General features: G+C 51.8%; 9 protein-coding genes across 9 annotated transcripts; 4 read left to right on the top strand and 5 right to left on the bottom strand.

Annotated features, from left to right (window-relative positions):
* Window positions 1-295: 295 nt before the first annotated feature.
* On the top strand, window positions 296-2,448 carry KD926_005260 (aspartate--tRNA ligase MSD1; the record flags this gene model as incomplete). The annotated part of the gene is made up of 3 exons (XM_053098504.1): window positions 296-509; window positions 567-1,273; window positions 1,330-2,448. The coding sequence occupies 3 exons, from the start codon at window positions 296-298 to the stop codon at window positions 2,446-2,448; spliced, it is 2,040 nt and encodes a 679-aa protein (XP_052957635.1).
* Window positions 2,449-2,851: 403 nt separating this feature from the next.
* Window positions 2,852-4,432, bottom strand: cox10 (protoheme IX farnesyltransferase; the record flags this gene model as incomplete). Its single annotated transcript, XM_053098503.1, has 1 exon — window positions 2,852-4,432. One exon carries the CDS (start codon window positions 4,430-4,432, stop codon window positions 2,852-2,854), a length of 1,581 nt encoding a protein of 526 aa, XP_052957634.1.
* Window positions 4,433-4,689: 257 nt separating this feature from the next.
* On the top strand, window positions 4,690-5,693 carry KD926_005258 (putative monosaccharide-P-dolichol utilization protein; the record flags this gene model as incomplete). Its single annotated transcript, XM_053098502.1, has 2 exons — window positions 4,690-5,334; window positions 5,397-5,693. 2 exons carry the CDS (start codon window positions 4,690-4,692, stop codon window positions 5,691-5,693), a joined length of 942 nt encoding a protein of 313 aa, XP_052957633.1.
* Window positions 5,694-5,802: 109 nt separating this feature from the next.
* On the bottom strand, window positions 5,803-6,617 carry med8 (RNA polymerase II mediator complex subunit MED8; the record flags this gene model as incomplete). Its single annotated transcript, XM_053098501.1, has 2 exons — window positions 5,803-6,406; window positions 6,493-6,617. The coding sequence occupies 2 exons, from the start codon at window positions 6,615-6,617 to the stop codon at window positions 5,803-5,805; spliced, it is 729 nt and encodes a 242-aa protein (XP_052957632.1).
* A 544-nt stretch (window positions 6,618-7,161) lies between these two features.
* KD926_005256 (kinase-like protein) lies at window positions 7,162-8,551 on the top strand (the record flags this gene model as incomplete). The annotated part of the gene is made up of 6 exons (XM_053098499.1): window positions 7,162-7,320; window positions 7,381-7,408; window positions 7,455-7,748; window positions 7,799-8,094; window positions 8,146-8,308; window positions 8,367-8,551. The coding sequence occupies 6 exons, from the start codon at window positions 7,162-7,164 to the stop codon at window positions 8,549-8,551; spliced, it is 1,125 nt and encodes a 374-aa protein (XP_052957631.1).
* A 210-nt stretch (window positions 8,552-8,761) lies between these two features.
* KD926_005255 (uncharacterized protein) lies at window positions 8,762-9,754 on the bottom strand (the record flags this gene model as incomplete). Its single annotated transcript, XM_053098498.1, has 3 exons — window positions 8,762-9,225; window positions 9,277-9,436; window positions 9,518-9,754. 3 exons carry the CDS (start codon window positions 9,752-9,754, stop codon window positions 8,762-8,764), a joined length of 861 nt encoding a protein of 286 aa, XP_052957630.1.
* A 1,419-nt stretch (window positions 9,755-11,173) lies between these two features.
* KD926_005254 (uncharacterized protein) lies at window positions 11,174-12,598 on the top strand (the record flags this gene model as incomplete). Its single annotated transcript, XM_053098497.1, has 5 exons — window positions 11,174-11,372; window positions 11,430-11,449; window positions 11,510-11,543; window positions 11,602-12,226; window positions 12,322-12,598. The coding sequence occupies 5 exons, from the start codon at window positions 11,174-11,176 to the stop codon at window positions 12,596-12,598; spliced, it is 1,155 nt and encodes a 384-aa protein (XP_052957629.1).
* A 1,241-nt stretch (window positions 12,599-13,839) lies between these two features.
* Window positions 13,840-15,203, bottom strand: KD926_005253 (uncharacterized protein; the record flags this gene model as incomplete). Its single annotated transcript, XM_053098496.1, has 3 exons — window positions 13,840-14,477; window positions 14,556-14,795; window positions 14,903-15,203. The coding sequence occupies 3 exons, from the start codon at window positions 15,201-15,203 to the stop codon at window positions 13,840-13,842; spliced, it is 1,179 nt and encodes a 392-aa protein (XP_052957628.1).
* Window positions 15,204-16,558: 1,355 nt separating this feature from the next.
* Window positions 16,559-17,419, bottom strand: KD926_005252 (uncharacterized protein; the record flags this gene model as incomplete). The annotated part of the gene is made up of 1 exon (XM_053098495.1): window positions 16,559-17,419. One exon carries the CDS (start codon window positions 17,417-17,419, stop codon window positions 16,559-16,561), a length of 861 nt encoding a protein of 286 aa, XP_052957627.1.
* Window positions 17,420-17,788: the final 369 nt, after the last annotated feature.

Below are 17,788 nucleotides of genomic sequence, written 5' to 3'. Positions count from 1 at the left end.
AGAGGCACAAAATATTGCCATGAAAGGCCAAAGGTATGAACTCACTATTCAAAACTTGGAAGGATGGAGAAAAGAAAGACGGAGGGAGCAATTTCGAGCTTTTTTATTTTCGTCGTGGGGCGGTCGCGCTAGACTGTCCTGGGAAGGCGGAGAGGATGCTGCTCTCGCGATGGCTTCAACTTATGATCGGCCCTTCGTGACATTCGTTCGATTGACCCGGTTTCGATAAGTTCGGCCGTTTCGGACCCCCATTGCTTCGTTGCTTGCTGTGCATATCTTACCTTCCGCTCCGAAAATGCTCCTCAGCAGAGCGGGACGACTGTCCCCTCGCCTGTGCTCCAGCTACATCGAGATCTCGAACTATGTCCGCGGCAGACACGCGGGCTTGCGGACCGGGGTGTGTGGCAGTGTTATACCGAGGAAGGCATTCCATGCTCGATGTTCTTTGCTTGATGAAGCGCAATCTCGTCTAGAGCCGCGCCAATTCTTGGAGCAGTACAAGGCATCAGGTATGGTTTCCATCAGGGCTCACCTAGTCGCAATAATCGCTAACTCAAATCCTCTAGTTGAATTCCCAGCGGCCACTTATGACTTCGAGACCTTCCTTTCGCAAGCAACCCCGGACCAAGAAGTAGTCCTGCATGGATATCTGGGTGACCGCAGGGACTTATCCAAAAAGCTCGCCTTCGTGCGCCTAACAGACCCAACCATGAAACACAGCATCCAGCTTGTATCACTCGCCAAAAGCGGTTCCTTAGACAAGCTCAAGTCGGTTCGCCCGAACAGCCCTGTTGCAGTCCGTGGGAAGGTACAAAAGAAGCAGTCAAAGGGGTCTGAGATGGAGAAGACGGATCCGTGGGAACTGCAGCTCGAAGAGGTCTACCCTTTGAACGAGTTTCCAAAGGATATTCTGATGAAGTCGGATACCGTCTTCGCGCCCAAGCACCGGTATCTGCAGTTGCGAGCGGATGCCGAACTGCGCGAAGCTCTCCGGTTCCGGGCGCAGGTTCATAACGTTTGCAAGGAAGAGCTGGAGCAGTGCCGTCCGCCGTTTGTCGAAATCGAAACTCCTTTGCTGTTCAAGTCCACGCCTGAGGGTGCTCGAGAATTCCTGGTGCCAACCCGGAAGCGGGGACTGGCTTATGCTTTACCTCAGAGTCCGCAGCAATACAAGCAGATCCTGATGGCCAGCGGGATCCCGAGATACTACCAGTTTGCGCGATGCTTCCGAGACGAAGACCTTCGTGCTGACAGACAGCCGGAGTTTACTCAGGTATGAGCTTAGACCCCTCCAATCCATGAAATCCATTCTGACAGTCCTTCTCTTAGCTCGATCTGGAAATGTCTTTCGCTACAGGAGATGATGTTATGCGCACGATTGAAGGTGTTATTCGCCGACTTTGGTCAACCCTGATGAAAGATCCCGCTTCAGAGGAACCTTTCCGAAAAGTGTCCTACGAGGAAGTCATGAGTCGCTATGGCTCCGACAAGCCCGACACTCGATATGGAATGGAGATCTCGCGCATTGGCCACCTCCTGCCCGTTGACCTCGTTAATAAGATCACTCCCATTCTGGACCCGACCGTGGAAGTCTTCAAGGTGGAAAACAATGAAAACGACCCAGCTGCCATGGCTGAATTCATTAGCCAATTCCTTGATTCACCCGCCGGTGCACCATTCAATGACAACCCCGCTGGCGGCCCCGGTGTCTTCGTGTACGACGCAAAGAAACCCCTCTGCGGACTACAGCCTTTCGGCTTCGAGGCTGCTGAATACATGGAGGAGCTCCTAGATCTCGATCATGGCGATCTTATCGTCATTCAGGCGCGCGAACAAGCCCCATTCTCCGGCGGTTCTACCCCTATCGGCGACCTCCGCCGAGCCATCCACTCGGCTGCAGTCACCTCCGGATTCAAACCGGCGCCCACCGGCTTCGATTTCCTCTGGGTCGTGGACTTTCCGCTGTTCTCGCCATCCAACGATTCCGAGCCCGGTCAGGGCGGCGCTGCTGGTATATCATCCACTCATCACCCGTTCACGGCGCCTAAGAACGCCGCCGACGTTGACCTGCTGCTCACGGATCCCACAAAAGTCGTTGCAGACCACTACGATCTCGTGGTCAACGGCGTCGAGCTAGGTGGGGGCAGTCGACGTATCCACGACGCTGCCGTGCAGGAGTTCATTCTGCGCGACATTCTGCAGGTGCCGGACGAGCGACTCGCCGACTTTGCGCATCTCCTGGAAGCGCTTCGCGCGGGATGTCCGCCACATGCTGGCCTGGCTCTTGGATTCGACCGTCTGGTTGCCGTCATGCTCGGTAAGGAGTCTGTGCGCGACGTGATCGCTTTCCCCAAGATCGGGAAGGGTGGCGAAGATCCGATGGTCAAGGCCCCCAGTGCGATGACGGAGAAGGCCTTGAGCACATATCATCTTCGAATGAAGGAATAAGTGATGCCACACAGGGAAGTGACGCGACCTGTGGAAGGAACTAAAATCATGTACAATGTGTATATATAAATGTATGATATAGATGTTATACCCAATCTCATCTCAAGTCTTGAGAAATATATTTTTTTTCAACGACATTGGTTTTTAGCCGATTCTGATGAAGATAAGAAAAGTAATCCGCCAGCCATGTCAAAACATAAAAGTAGGGTTAGTTTGCTGTATAGATATCTACACGAGATGGTGTCCACAGGAAATGAGAAGAGACGGAAAAAAGACTGAAGAGCTGTTATACAAACGCCATCCCATACCGCAAAGGGAATCTAATACACAAGATGAATGAGAAAAACGAATAAAGTGAAAGGAACGAAAAAAGCAAAGGGTTTTCAAACTGTTGACAACCCACTCATGTTGTTGAGGTGTTCGGACGAGCAACTTCCGTCGAGGAAGAGCTCTGATTCAAGCTGTCGTCACCCTCTTCCTCGTCGTAATAGACATAATCGTCGTCCTCTTCTTCCGACGAACCAAAAGCACTCTTCCAAACGCCATCCCAGAGACCCTTCTTCGTCACGAGGCCGCCCACCAGGAGAATAGGCATTTGCCAGATGCTGGCCCAGAACAGACCACGAGCCGAGCCGTTGGCACCCTGGTGTTGCCAAAAACGAAAGGCCTCCTTGACAAGCCAGCCATTGGCGAAGGTACTGCCGACCAGGAACCCGTGGCCCACGACGCCAACCCACCAAAGGCCGATAGAGATGGGAAACATGACGACTGAGTAGCGCAGGGCGACACGGGCATTCATCGCGGGGTTCACCCAGCAAAGCATCTTGTATCCGGCATTCCGGTAATCATCCCGAATGAGGTGAGAAAGCGCGTTGAAATGAGGGAACTGCCATGCGAACAGAATTCCACCAAGAAGCCAACCGCCGATGCTGTTCTCACTGAAGAGCATGTCACGCCATGTGTCATGGCCCGTGGTTGCGGTCTGACCGGCCGCGGCCACCCAGCCCATCAGCGGGGGGATACCTCCGACAATGGCACCCACCCAGGTATTGACGACATGAATGCGTTTCAGTGGAGTGTACGCAAAAGCGTACAGGCAGATGTTCGCAGCTGAAAGCGCCGTGACCGTAGGGTTGGTTCCGAAGTACAGCAGGCCGAGACCCGAGGCGGCCGTTGCAATCGCAAACATAATTGCCCCGCCACGGGAGACAAGACCCCGTACCAACGGTCTGTTTCGTGTCCGAGTCATGAGCGCATCGTACTTGGGCTCCAGTATCATGTTCAAGGTGTTGGCACTGCAGCATGATAGAAACGTGCCGGTCGTCAGATAGAGGAAGGTCAGAGTCGATGTCGAGAGGGTCGGGAGAGGGGTCATGGCCGGATCGAGCGTGAGAAGAGAAGAAATCGGATACATCCCGTAGGCAGATGTCGTTGTCAAGACAATCAGGAAGGAGAGGCGAGGCTTGCAGAGGGCAAAAAACGCGGCCAATTTGCGGCGGAGGGACGTCGCGGGGAGAGCGGACGATAAATTCGACAATTGCGCAGATGCATCCGGTGGGAGCGCAGTTGCGGACCCATTATTCTGATCAGACTCCTCCTTTAGGCGCTTCCTCCGGCGATGAGGCAACTCTGTTTGGTCTGTTTCGGAAGCAATGGGACCGGCGTCGGTCTCATTCTTCGATGATGACGATAAGTCGACGGGCTTCGCTTGGGTGGAGGAATTGACGGAGCGCAAAGACGACAAGAAGTCATTCTTTTTCACAGAACCATCAGGTCCTTTATTAGGCGAAAAATATGACTTATTCGAACTGGAAGGAGCGGAGGGGTTATCGGCAATGCTCGATTGTAATCGCGAGAACGAGATGAAGCTGCGGACCGCGGAGGGCGGGGAAGAGCGATTGACACGCCAGAGACATTGGGAGCACACGAGAGATGGGTCCCGAGGCGGTGCCAGCCTCCGCAGAGAGGGGCGGAGGAGGATCATGGCGACGAGAACATACGCATGCCCTGATCGGAGAGGCAGCGGGAGAGCGAGTGGTGAAGGAGCAATCGGAATGAACGAGCGTTCGTCGATTCCCGCACTGGCAAAATTCGGTCCGCCCGGCAGCAGCGACCACAAGCGCAGCTATTTTTCCTTCCGGCAGTTGGACCACCTGTTCGGGCTTCTTGCTTCTTTCTATCCTTCTCAACTGTCAACACTCACAGTCAGTGTTGCTCGGTCTGCTCGCTGCAATTTCACTCATGTCTCTCACCACCGTCATGGAACCTCTTCAGAAGACCCTCATCGATCCTCTCCAGCCCTACCTGCGTCCGGTCGTCTCGTCCCTGCCGGAACCTGTTCATGATGCCATCAAGACCTTGATTGGAAACACTTGTCACAACGCTCTCGTGGTGGATCTAGACGTCACCAAGGATGCCGATTGCACGTCCCTTGCTATCTCCAAAGCTTTGGGCATCGCTATTGTGGGCGCCAGTGCTATCGTGAAGGTCCCCCAGATCTTGAAGCTGATCGGATCTCGCTCCTCGGCCGGCGTGTCCTTTGTGTCGTACGCTCTCGAAACCGCCAGTCTGCTCATCACGTTGTCATATAGCGTGCGCAACCAGTTCCCATTCAGCACCTTCGGCGAGTCGGCCTTGATCGCGGTCCAGGATGTGGTTGTGGGCGTGCTGGTGTTGACCTTCGCCGGTCGTTCCGCCGGTGCTGCGGCCTTCATTGCCGTCGTTGCGGCCAGCGTGTATGCACTGCTGGTGGATCATACCTTGGTGGATGCGCAGACCATGTCGTATCTGCAAGCCGGTGCTGGAGCCCTGGGGGTGGCGAGCAAGGCACCTCAGATCTACACCATTTGGCGCGAGGGTGGAACCGGACAGTTGAGCGCGTTTGCGGTATATTCTAACTTCTAAGTATATGCGGTAGAAACTTCTTTTCTAACGGTCGATTCATCTAGGTCTTCAACTACCTCGCCGGCTCCCTCTCCCGTATCTTCACCACGCTCCAGGAGGTGGACGACCAGCTGATCTTGTACGGCTTCTGCGCCGGATTCAGCTTGAACCTGATCCTTGCCTTCCAGATGCTGTGGTACTGGAACACCCCGACCAAGTCGAAGAAGCAGGCCACCAAGTCCAAATTTAAGTCCAAGCCGGTCGAGAAGGCCACTCCGGTGACCCCTGCTGCGCGCAGCTCGGGAGCAGCCCAATCTCCGAAGCCGTCTGGCAAGACACCGACCACGCGCCGACGGGGTTGATTGTGTCCGCCATGCTTTCATCTTTTCTTCAGGAACTAGTTAATGCATTAATAATTGCCGTTCCGCGAATCTTTCACTTGCTATTCCCCGTAACCCAACAACTTGAGAATCACCGCTGTCCCGGCGGCGCTCCCGTAGTCATAAACCTCAAGATCTCATTTAATGGCACGACCGGCCCCGTCGGCTTCTGATGCGTCGCAGCCGCAATATCAAACTCCAAACCACTCCCGGCGCCCGACTTCCTCCTAACACCCACAACCTCCATCTCATCCTCGACCTCGTCTTCATCTTCCTCATCCGACTTTTCGGGCTCTTCGTCCTCCAACTGCCTCTTCAACCCAGTCACCACATTCTGCACGCCCATGTGCCTCTCCTCCAGCGTGAAATTCCCGCCCCAATTCCGCTCCCTCGCTTCCTGATTCGCCTCCACCGGCGCCCAGCGCCACAGCTCCGCTAGTTGCGATTCACTTAGTCCCGCGGTGTCCTGTAGCGCCGAGTCGCCCGCCTTGCGACCGCGCGCGACCCAATCATCGACGCGGGGATCGAGTTTTGTGCGAAGCAGTTGCTCGAGTGTGTTGGCTTGGGTACGGCCCGGGTAGGAGGGGCCCGGGTAGGCGACGAGAGAGCCCAGGAGGGCGTTGTTCTCGGAGAGGTGTTCGGAGACGCTGAGGAGGTTGTTGGAGATGATGCTGGCTTGGGATTGGAGGGAGGACCTATAGTGAAATTTGGTTAGTATTACAGTAGGAATTGAGAATTGTAAGGAGCTTGTAGTTCAGGTGGATGGGAGCGGGGGAAGTACCAGGGTGGAAGGGGATCGCTCTGGTTGAGACTGGTGATGAGGGAGGCCAGGGAGCGCGTGAGTTGTGCAAGCCGTTGGCGGGATTGTTCAAGGGTTTTGATCTGGTCCGGGGTTGGAGCGGACATGGTGGATGGGATTGAAGGTGAGCGTTATCCAGAAAGAGGAGACGTGAAGCTGGGGGGAAGAGAAAGGAAGAAGGTGAGGCAGAGAGGGAGCGAGCGGAGTTGGAGATGGAGCGACAAAGACATGCACTATGCACGTCCCAAAGGGGTATAGCCCCTTTTATGTACTCCCCCGTCCACATCTACAGACTCTCTCTCCTCACTTCTTCATGCTTTCGGATTCTCTTTCTAATATACATTGTAATCTCCGCGAACCCATCATTTGTTCTGGTTAATATCTCATCTCATCTCAAGCGGTCTCATCTTATCTCCTGATATATATCTATCTGTCGGCTTAATGTTTAACGCTAAGGCCGACGATGCCTAGACGTAACAAGGAGTAGCGCATCTGTCTTTCTATGCCAGCACTTCATATTCATTCTCTGAAGAAGTAATCATGACACGGCTTTCATATGATATATTTTGCACTGCAAGTTATAAAGCTTTGCCCTTACGACGCATTGCCTCTCCTAAGCCCGGTCCCCGATTCCTTTCTCAGCGCAGGAGAATGGCGTCAATTCAAAAGTCTCGGCCACGCGCTTTTCCAACCTCGGGATTTGAGGTCTTAGGCGATTCTAGAGCCTTGGAAGAAGAAGCTCTCCCTGATTATTTGAAAGACCGCTACTATTCAGTGCATATCGGCGAAGTTTTCAAATCGCAATATCAGGTGGTAACTAAACTCGGCTTTGGGTCATCATCAACCGTGTGGCTATGTTGAGACCTACAGTACGCTTGCATAGATGCCTATCGTGAACGTGAGCTAATACAACACAAGTAATGGGCGATTCTTGACCCTGAAAGTCCACGTTCGAAGCAAACGACGACTCCCTGAGGTGGAGATCTCGAAGCACTTGCAGACAATTCATGACGTTCATGGTGGTGAAAAGTACGTCCGGCTGGTACTTGACTCATTCGAGATTTCTGGCCCATGCGGTGTGCATACCTGCCTCCTGTCTGCGCCTGCAGGTATCGACATCCGCGATTATATGCACTGTCTCCAGGGCGATGCCTTACCGGAAGCTTTACTCCGACCTGCCCTCCGGTTTGTCCTTGTTGCGCTGGACTACCTCCACCAAGCCAAAGTAATCCATACCGGTAAGAAATGACCCGATAATTGAAGTCTCTTCCCTCCTGACCTTTTCTAGATATTCAGCCGCATAACATTCTTCTTGGCATTGATGACGAGTCCATCCTTTCTGAAATGGAAGAGGATGAGGTTTCTAATCCTGCCCCGCGAAAGCAGCTTGGTGACCGTACCATTTATGCCACTCGTGCAATGCCTCTGACTGAAGGCGAGCCAGTCGTTGCCGATCTTGGAGAGGCGCGCATTGCTGAAGGGAACCAAATCGGCCTCATCATGCCAAGTGTTTACCGAGCGTCAGAAGTAATGTTGGGCATGCCGTGGGATAACAAGGTCGACATATGGGCTGTCGGTCAAATGGTTTGACTCTCCGCTTGTTAGTATGACATCTTCTAACCTTGGGCTTGATAGACATGGACATTGTTCGAGCAGGGGCATCTTTTCTCAAATCAAACTCTGGAAAATGATACTCAGCACGCCCAGCGATTTGCCGAAATGATTTCCCATTTGGGGCCACCACCGGTTGAATTCCTTAGACGAAGTGAAGAAAGTCTAGAATTCTGGGACGAGAATGGTAAGTGCACTCGGATAAGTTCTGGAGGCTTCATTAAACAGCTTTTAATATGTTACAGGTAATTGGAGAGGCTCTGTAGATATCCCAGAGCAATCTCTGGAAAGTCGTGAATCGAGACTTGAGGGCAGTAACAAGACTCTTTTCCTCGAATTCTTGCGCAAGACTCTATGTTGGTTGCCTGAAGAAAGGCCGACTGCGATGGAGCTCTTGGCAGACGAGTGGCTAAGAGGGGACGATTATTGATTGGAATACCCTGAGAATGGACATAAAATAGATAATACTTGGCTCTCCGGCTAAATAATTCTAGGCATACCATCCACGCCAGTTCAGCAAGAGAAAGTAGTCTGATTTCTGTGATTTCCTGGGTACCTGACAGCTCTTGTATCACAATTTGGAACCGCCCTTCTTGCCTATCCCGCGAACCATTGCTACAGCCTCCAAACCAAGTCATAACTAATCCCACCCATCCCCTCCAGTAAAATTAAACTCGCCCTCATCATCTTCCTTCCACGTCATCTCCACCAAAGGCTGCCCCTCCGCCCAATTGACCACATGCTGCGCCGCCTCGCTCGCCCTCTCGCGGACCCTAAACGGCAGCACCTGACCCCTATGATTCAGCGCCAACAGCAGCACCCAACCTTCCTCGCAGGCCTTCCGATCCGCCACCAGCACCATCGCCACCTGCGACGTCCGACTCTCCTCTTCCTCGCGCTCCTCGCCGCTGAAATGCCGCCACTCATCATCCGAACACCCCTCAAACAGCTCGGGACAATGCATCATCACCGCAACCAGATACCCCGGCATAGACCCGGGGGTTCCAAGCGCAACCCCCGCCTCGATATCCGGTCCGTTCGAGGCCCGCGCAAGTTCGTTCCGGTCCTCGTAGATGAATTCCTTGGTCACGCAGGCCTCTAGCCCTGTGACGCGCCCCCGGAGTCGTCAGTACGCGGTGTCTGCGTCCTCCTGACTCGGCTGGTCTAGACCGCCATACCACGTCCGGATCCGCGGGGCGCTGGCTAGCACGGTGCTGACGGAGCGGTCGGTCTCTGTGAGCAGGTCTTGTGGGATATCTGGTAGATAGGACTGGTTCGGGAGTAGTGGGCCCTCGAAGGCGGAGAGGGCGTATTCCTAGGGTTAATGCGAGATTGCGTAGATGATTCACTGTCTCCGAGAGCGAGGAGTTAAAAGAGAAAAGGGAGGTAGATAGACAGGTAGATTGAAGTGAACATCATAGGATACATTTCGCCCGTACCTCCCCATCACGGTCCATCTCTCAACCAGGGCTCTTTTCTGCTCGTGTTTGGAGAGCGGGGACGCTAGGTCCCAGTTTCCCTGGATGCGGTATAAGCTTAGGTAGGTTTTATATGGATAGTAGTCGGGGTGTACCAGGATAAATTGGTCAAATGGCAGCTCGCTGAAGGCAGGGAGGCCAAGGCCCTTTCTCATTGTTAGTGATGGTGGTGGTGATGAAGATAATGATGATAATGAAGTGTTGTTATTGTTGTTGAATAGAGGAATAGAAAGGTGAAAGAGTATGAATGTACATATGAAGGCAAAGGCATCCGTAGAAGATAGGCAGCAGTCAGGATGCAAGCCATCTCTTAGTACACTTGGTTAAATAACTTAGTTATGCCTGTTGTGCTTATGAGATTCAGCACTATTCAACCTAACTTGGTCGGCACAAATCCTAGGCGCTTGGCAGTCATTCGTCTACGACAAACCTATATAGTACAGAGTCTGATAGCATAAGTTATCCAAGGGATGTTCGTCACAAATCAATACTCACTACTTAGATACAAATGGAGTTATTTGAATGGGGCTTCAATCTGAATAATTGAATTCTTTGGCTTCAAGCATCTCGCGTTCACTGTTTCATGCATGCAACACCGACGAACCTAGACAGCCCAAAAGAAAGGAAAAAGGAGAAGCAAGAGACCTTCAATTATAATCGTCATAAGTAACTACCCCTGCATTCATTACGCATACCTTGTCATGCAGCTTGTACTGGCCTACCAGCGATTTATGAAATCTTATACTTCACGAGTCTAGATGCAGCGATCAAAAATTCTAGACACCGCAACTTCTTTCTTCTTAAGGGGTACTCTGTACATATATCAGTCACAATTAATTACATGTACAATTAATAATCACGGATCCGAATAACTAATAACATCATCACAAATTGGCTCAATTAGTTGAAGATCATCGCCGTTGAGGCGATGCCCGAGGGCTTAATATACTCAAGTGGGCCGTGAATAAAAAACTAAGGATCCTTCCAAACTCTGTCCCTGGACAATGGTTTGCATAATCCCAATTATTTGTGTAATTGAATGTGAGAACCATCCCATGTCGATGAGCAGGACACCAAAAAAGAAGACATGAAAAAAAAGATTACAAGAAAGGAGTGTAGGATTGAGTCGGTAGTGACAGATTCAGATCGAGCAGACCTGCAGCGCGAGCCTCCAACGATCTTCGATCTCCATCACGATAACCAGCTGTCAATCAAACAAACACCGTCCTGTCTTATCTTTGCACCACTCTCCTCTTTTAGCTATCCCTTATATACTAATACACCCCCAAACCCACCCAGACCAAATCCCACAAACCCCGAGGTTCTCCCGTGCCGTAAATGTTTCAAATAACCCTAAGAGCCCTACCCATCCCGGGTCACATTGACGATGATCAGAAGGAATAATGGATCCTCGGAACCACGGAAGCAATCATCAAATTCAAGAGAAGTCCGACGGTTATGGCCCAAGCTCAGCTTGAGTCCCAAATATCTGAGCGGCTGATAATTATATATGCCCGAGCTTTCCGCAATGAGTCCTGGCTGTCTCGACTCCGAGTTCATTTGGACTCAGCGTCATGAATAATGGCACCGATTCAGAAACGGCTGCCCTGGCTGCGCCGAAAGGCGAGGTGTCGGACTTCTCGCATCCCGATCGCTACTTACACACCGCTAATAAGGTAGTGGTGATCGTCGGCTTGGTGTTGAGCACGCTGTGTTTGTTGATGCGATGCTATACGCGTGGCTTGGTCATGAGGAGGCTATTGCTGGATGATGGTAGGTACAACCTTTTGTTGGAGTTCAAGAAAACAAGCTAACTGTGGTATGCAATAGTGGTTCTTGTTATTTCGTGGGTATGTAAGTTGAAAAGACTAGCCCTGTGATAACTAGCTGACGATTCTGACGCGACAAAGGTGTTTGCCGTGGCTACTCAGGCGTTGCTACTATGTAGGTTCCTTCTCTTCTTCCCTCATTCATCCCAACAAGACTGATGATATCCAAACAGACGGGTATAGCGAAGCAGGCATCGGGGTCCACGAATGGGATCTCCACGAAAGCGAACACATCAAGTCCATGCGGGTCCTGGTAGCCGGCGCCCTGCTCTACGCCCCAGCCATGGGCTTCTCCAAACTCGCCGTCATCGCACTCTACTACCGCTTCTCAGAACTGCGGACCACATGGAAGGCCACGATCATCGGCATGGCCATTTTCGTGGCGTCGTATCTGCTGGTCATCGAGTTACTTTTTCTATTCGGCTGTCGCCCCATCGCCAAGGCCTGGAACGACGATATTGCCGGGACGTGTGTCAATCGCACGACGATCTTCATGACCGGGGCCGTGGCTAGCGTCATTACGGATATCATCCTACTTGTGATCCCTCTCCCTGTGGTGAAACGGCTACAGATGCCGTGGAGGAAGAAGGCCTGGATCTTCCTGGTCCTTCTCCTAGGAAGTTTGTATGGTTCTCCTATACCAGATCACCTTTTCTCGCCATATCCGACCAATACTGATGATTGCTCTTTCACACTTTCTAGATCAGTCGTAACCAGCGGGCTTCGCATCTCCGCTATCATCCCCCTCTTCGACTCCAAAGACCAAACATATCTATTCGGAAAAGTGGCTCTCTGGATGTTCGTGCACCCGATGCCTTGCCCAATGCCCTCGCCCCCTTCCCCCCTTACTATACTCCGTTTACCATTCTAACCATACCTGAAAAAAACAACAGCAACGTCGAATCAAACCTCGTCATCATCTGCACTACACTCCCCGCTTTCCGCCAGATCCTACGAATCCACGAAGTCGGCTCCAACGGCAAGATCCGACGACCGCAGCGAACAGCGAGCACGTATCAGCTGCGGAATACGCGCCGCGAACACGGCTTCACGAATCTCAGCACGGACCTCGAGATGGATGATAGCCAGAGTCATCCGCCGTCGAGGGATCATGATAACATGAACGGATATATTGAACCGATAAGGACGAGAGAGACGCCGAAACAGTAAAAGCTACGGGTTAGGGTGGAGAGAGAGGGGAGGGTGGGATTGCCCACTCCTAGGTACATACCCTCTCTTTCTGACTCCTCTTCTCTCCTACAGGAACCCCGTTTCCTTCTTAAATATAGAATAAGATAGACTAAACACCCTCATATTCATCCATACATGATAAACACCAAGACCAAAAACATCGTTGCCTAATCCTATCTTACAGTACCTAAACACCTTAACTCAAGAAAAAAGATCTATACATAGCAACACCACCTCATCCCCGCTTCCCAAGACACCAAAAGATACTGAGCATGTAGAACAGAGCAGACTAGCAATCCTAGGAAACGCAACCTGCAAGTGACATCTTCACGACCATCTATAAATATCCCCCGTCACTTCTTTCCAACCAATCCTGTCCCCTCGCCCAAGGAATCCAAGACTCTTGGAAGGCATGGCGCGAACGCTCATTCGTCAAGGACAGGCCGTGTTTATTTTTAGTGAGCGTTTAGTGGGAGTCGTGAATATTACTGCCTGGGAGTGGAAGTTGAGAGGGGTTATAAATTGAGGGGAGGGCTTCTTTGCGTTCTTCATCTTTCTGGTTGTTTTAGTTTATGGATAGGGTTTCTTCCTTCTCTCTTTGTGTTTCTGAGGTGCAATATATACATTTCGAATTCATAATAGAGGGGGTTAATATGGACAGGGGATATTATCGCTCGCTGGCTCAGTTCGCTCGATCGTTTCGTTTCTTTCTTCCTCGTGCGGGATCGATCATCCTGTTGAGTCAACTTCGACTTCAACTTCAACTTCACCTCGACATCGACCAACAATCGAACGAGAACGACGCCAGACAGTGCAAAAGAATGTTATGAACAATAAAAATAAAGACATCAAGATGTGTGAACAACTCGACGCTCGGACAGGAAAAGGAGGGGACAGATATTAGTGCTCCTCGGGTTGAGGTATAAGGTATGGGGTATGAGATATGGGGTATATGACATCCACCGCATGATTGTGACCATGATATCAAAGGAAGGAATGCAAAAGAAGACCATCAAAACAAAGAAACGCAAACGGGAAAATGAAAAATGCAAATCGAGATTCGGTCAACCATCTCTGGTATGTTCTGACCTGTCCCTACCGTCACCGATCTGGTTCGAAGGACCCCATTTTCTCTCTTTCTCTTTCATGTAGGTGGGATAACCCCATGACAGAAAACAGGGAGACACTTGTAATCCTCAAACCACAGTTCTCCTGCCATCTCACTTCTTCTGATCCTGCTGCCCCTGCACCTCCCCCGGCGGCGGAAAGTAAGGTTGAGTTTGTCCGCCCCAGTAAGTTTGCGGCTCCGACCCCTTCTCCCTCTCAGGAGAATATGTTGTGCTGGGCGCCTGGACAGAAGACTCACTGACCGAGGCAAAATGTGACTTTGAAAATCCCACGTTATGCTGCGGTCGGCCGTCGCTGTCCACGAACCCAAAGCCCCCTGCTGCTCCTGCTCCCTGCACCGCTCCGTACCCCTGCTGCTGGACCGCGGGACTATACATGTCCTGGTACTGTTGATATTGCGCCCAGCCGTGCGCCGGGGTACTGATGGTGGTATCATTCCAGCGGGCATGCAGATGGCCCGAGGCGCGCTCCTTGCGGGCCTTCCTGCGCCGCCAGCGGATGAAAAAGAAGCAGCCGACTGCTAGGGTGCAGAGCAGAATTACAAATCCCAGAATGGGCAGGGCAATTACCAAGGCTAGATTATTGATGCCGCCTCCACCGTCGTCCGGATTGAGAAGGTCAACGGTGGATTCGGGCAGCATGGATTGGCTGAAGATGCGGGCTGGATTGATGGGGAAACTACTGCCTGTAGGGACATGGAAATGGCAGTTATAGCGCAGTGCTTCGAGGACTGCATTGATTGGGTGTGGTCAGTGCACTGGCTCACTGGTTCTGCCGGAAAGCAGGGAAAAGAGAGACCAAGACTTACAGTTCGCCATATAAATCTGCGTCGTGGTAAGGTTGTAGCAGAACTCGCACTGACTGATCAGATTATCGGCAAACGACGAAACACCGCACCAGGTATCAAAATTCGCGCCGCTGGGATCCTTGAGATCGTATTCTAGTGACGAATCCAGTTTCTGGCAGGAAACGGTACATTGAGAAGAGATATTGTTCACGCTTTCGGGAAACCCGTAGACGCAACTAGTGAAAGTGTATCGAAGGTTATCTGCATGGATTTCCCTTGCATTAGAAGCTTATCTTCACTCGAACACAGTGGCAGGGTTTTAAAACCGGAAATCATGCAGGGTCATAGGAAAAACGAGGGAATCTTACACAGTCCCCAGTTGACATCCGTCTGGCCCGAGGCCGAATCGCTATAATTACTGCGCAACTGACACTCGACGCATTGCTGGAATTGGGAACCCCTGGCCGTATTCTTGAACTCATCGTCGAGACAGGCAATTTCGGACCCCGTGGTGCTATTTGACTGTTGATTGCAGACATCCACGCAGGGCGATCCGGCGGTGCTCCGCAACCCGGCAACCGGGGTTGTTAGGCCTAGCAGGAGCAGCGATATGATTAGGGCTCCCGCCCATATCGTCGTAGATCTCGCAGGGCTCGAAGAGCCGAGCATCTTGGTTTGTGTTTTGCTTTTGAGGGATCGATCGGTCCGACGAGATCTCGTTTCAGATCCAATCTAGTAAGGAGAAACCAGATAGACTCTCGCCCCTCGTCTTTACGACAGCCAGACCAGGTGTCGTAGAGTCGGTCGTGCTGGCATCGATCTCACCGTCCGGTGAATCAAGACTTGGAGGCAGTCAGACGAAAGGATCGGGGGATTAGCAAGAGATCTGACGAGAGGAAGGAAGGGACAAGAACCAAGAACAAGCTATACAAACGACAAGACGGCACGAACGGCAAGAATCCCAGGGTTTGGCATTGTTCGGTTCCTTCCGTGAGCCTGATAAAGTACCAGACCCAAAGCAGGACGGAAAATGCAGAGGAGAAGAGAATCGAGCAAGCCTCCCAGCAGGAAAAGAGGAACAAGCATGGAGAGCGGGTCGAAGAGGCGTGCTGGGCGCTAAGAGAGCCTGTCAGATTGCACGACGCCGCAAATGCACGGTGATCCAACCTGAACCCTGGTCCATTGGGGTAGGAGAGGGACCGTGTGATGGGAAAAAGGAAAGTGAGATTCCGATTGTGATTGTGACGAGGCCTGCAGGTCGCAGCGAGCGCTGGATGAAGCTGTTCATTTGCCGATCCTCGCTGGCTAGTCGAGGCTAACGGACTTGCTAACGAGCCAACGACACTAACGAACTCGATGTACCCCTCACGGCGAAGGATTCAAAGCGATTGGTGGACCAAAAGCCTCTGAGGTTGCTTTTCTGTGTCGGATGCATCGCCCCGGAGGATGAACAAGGATTTGGCACGGTGGATTGACTCGGACTGACTTATGAGATGGCCGTTGTTGTCGCCGTGATGAAGTGACAACACTAAATTAGTGGTCAACACGCAACAAAGAAAGTCCACCAAATTCAGGTCGATCGCTTGATTTCCCGGATGGAGAGTAACATTGTTTGTAGGGAATCCCTGCGGTCCAGAACCCAATAGCTTAAATCGCGTGCATGGATCAGATTGTAGCACAGAGGGTCTCTTTCCAATGATCGTCCGATGGACGGACATGACCCGTTAACATATGCGCAGAGATAACCCAAGTGTCATCAGAAAATAATAATAAAAATGAATGAATAAAATATTTCAGAAATAAAATAACGTGAGAAGTAAATTCAAAACAAGAAGTTCCACCCAAAAATCAAAAGACGCCACAATGCAGCTGGTACCTTTTGCTTTGTCGCTGGTGACCACGGAGAATTAGAAGACAAAAATCCAACGAATAATATCAACACCAAGAAAAAGACTCAAAAATAAAATAAATTGAACCAGACAGCCTGCCATGACTCGTGGTACAGTCCCCGTCCAGTCAAAGCCCTATCCGTAAAGCTCATCGTACGATGGCACCAATTCCTGTCTCCTCACTGGGTCTGCCTCGCGGGGTTTAGTCCGTCGTGGCGGTGGCGGCTGTTGCTGAGGTTGCTGCGGTGGCTTTTTGTCCTGGTGCACAGGATGATAGGACCGGGGTTCCTCGGATGGCATTGAGGGCACCGAGGAAACGAAACTGGAGTGCTTAGAGCTGGCAGTCGTGGGTATCGTAGTCGGCTCCGTACCCGTGCTCTGTAGACTGCAGCGGCGCATGCGGGATGTCACCGACAACGGGGGTGACTTGGAGGCTCGCGCATAGGGGTCCTCGTCTCGGAACCCAACGCGAGAGGTACTATGGGGAGGGTGATGATGATATCGTCCCCGGCAGTCCCCCAGGGCCGAGGGCACGTCTTCCTCTTCGTCCTCGTCGGCGGAGTACTCGTCTGATCCAGCCTCCCATGCTCGCGGGGAATGAGGATAAGGTGGTTTGGTCTTTGATCGACCACGGAGTTTGGCGTCGTAGTGACCGGTGGGTATCGTCATGGCCGAGTCAACGGAGGCTTTGCGATCTCCTGATCGTAACGGAGTGGGCATTCGTGACGAACCCGCCGGTCGGTCCAGCACATCAAGCGAGCCATGCCGTCGACTCTGCTCGGAGGGCCTCGTGGGAAAGGCGTTGGGGACTCCTCCGGAGGACTGGCATTGACTCCATGATCCCTCGGTGGGATAGCTGATAGACACGTCGCCCCATCGAGCATGAAGCTCGGACGAAAGCTTGCGCTTTCTTCTCAATTTTTCAATAATGGCCGTCATGATCCTCCGAGGACTTTTCATGAACCGACGCCTGGAAGACCAAGGCTTGGTAAGCATTATGGGATCATAGATTACCGCAAGTCATCGACCATAGGGCGAAGCCCAGATAGGCTGTGTTTAAAGCCCAGGCCGGTAAGACGTAACATAAATAAATAAAACCACCAAATCAAGCATACAGAATCTCCGACAGTATAAGAAAGGGGGAACAAATGGCGCGTACCGAAGAGCAGCTAGATAGGAGCTGAATCGCGATGGGCAACTTTCTTTTCTTTTTCTTCCTCTTGTCCCCTTTATAATCAAAACCTTCTTTCCAAGAGTTCAGGTCCAAGGAGCAAAGAGATCAAAAAACGAGCGAACAGAAACAGAATAAGGGCGAAAGCAGCCACCGGCCTACATGAGGGTGAGGATATATCAGAGCATATCCCA

Source organism: Aspergillus affinis, assembly GCF_023601865.1.
Source record: "Aspergillus affinis strain CMG 70 chromosome Unknown NODE_25_length_320802_cov_86_012257, whole genome shotgun sequence".
NCBI lineage: Eukaryota > Fungi > Ascomycota > Eurotiomycetes > Eurotiales > Aspergillaceae > Aspergillus > Aspergillus affinis.
This window is presented reverse-complemented; position numbering and strand designations above follow the sequence as displayed.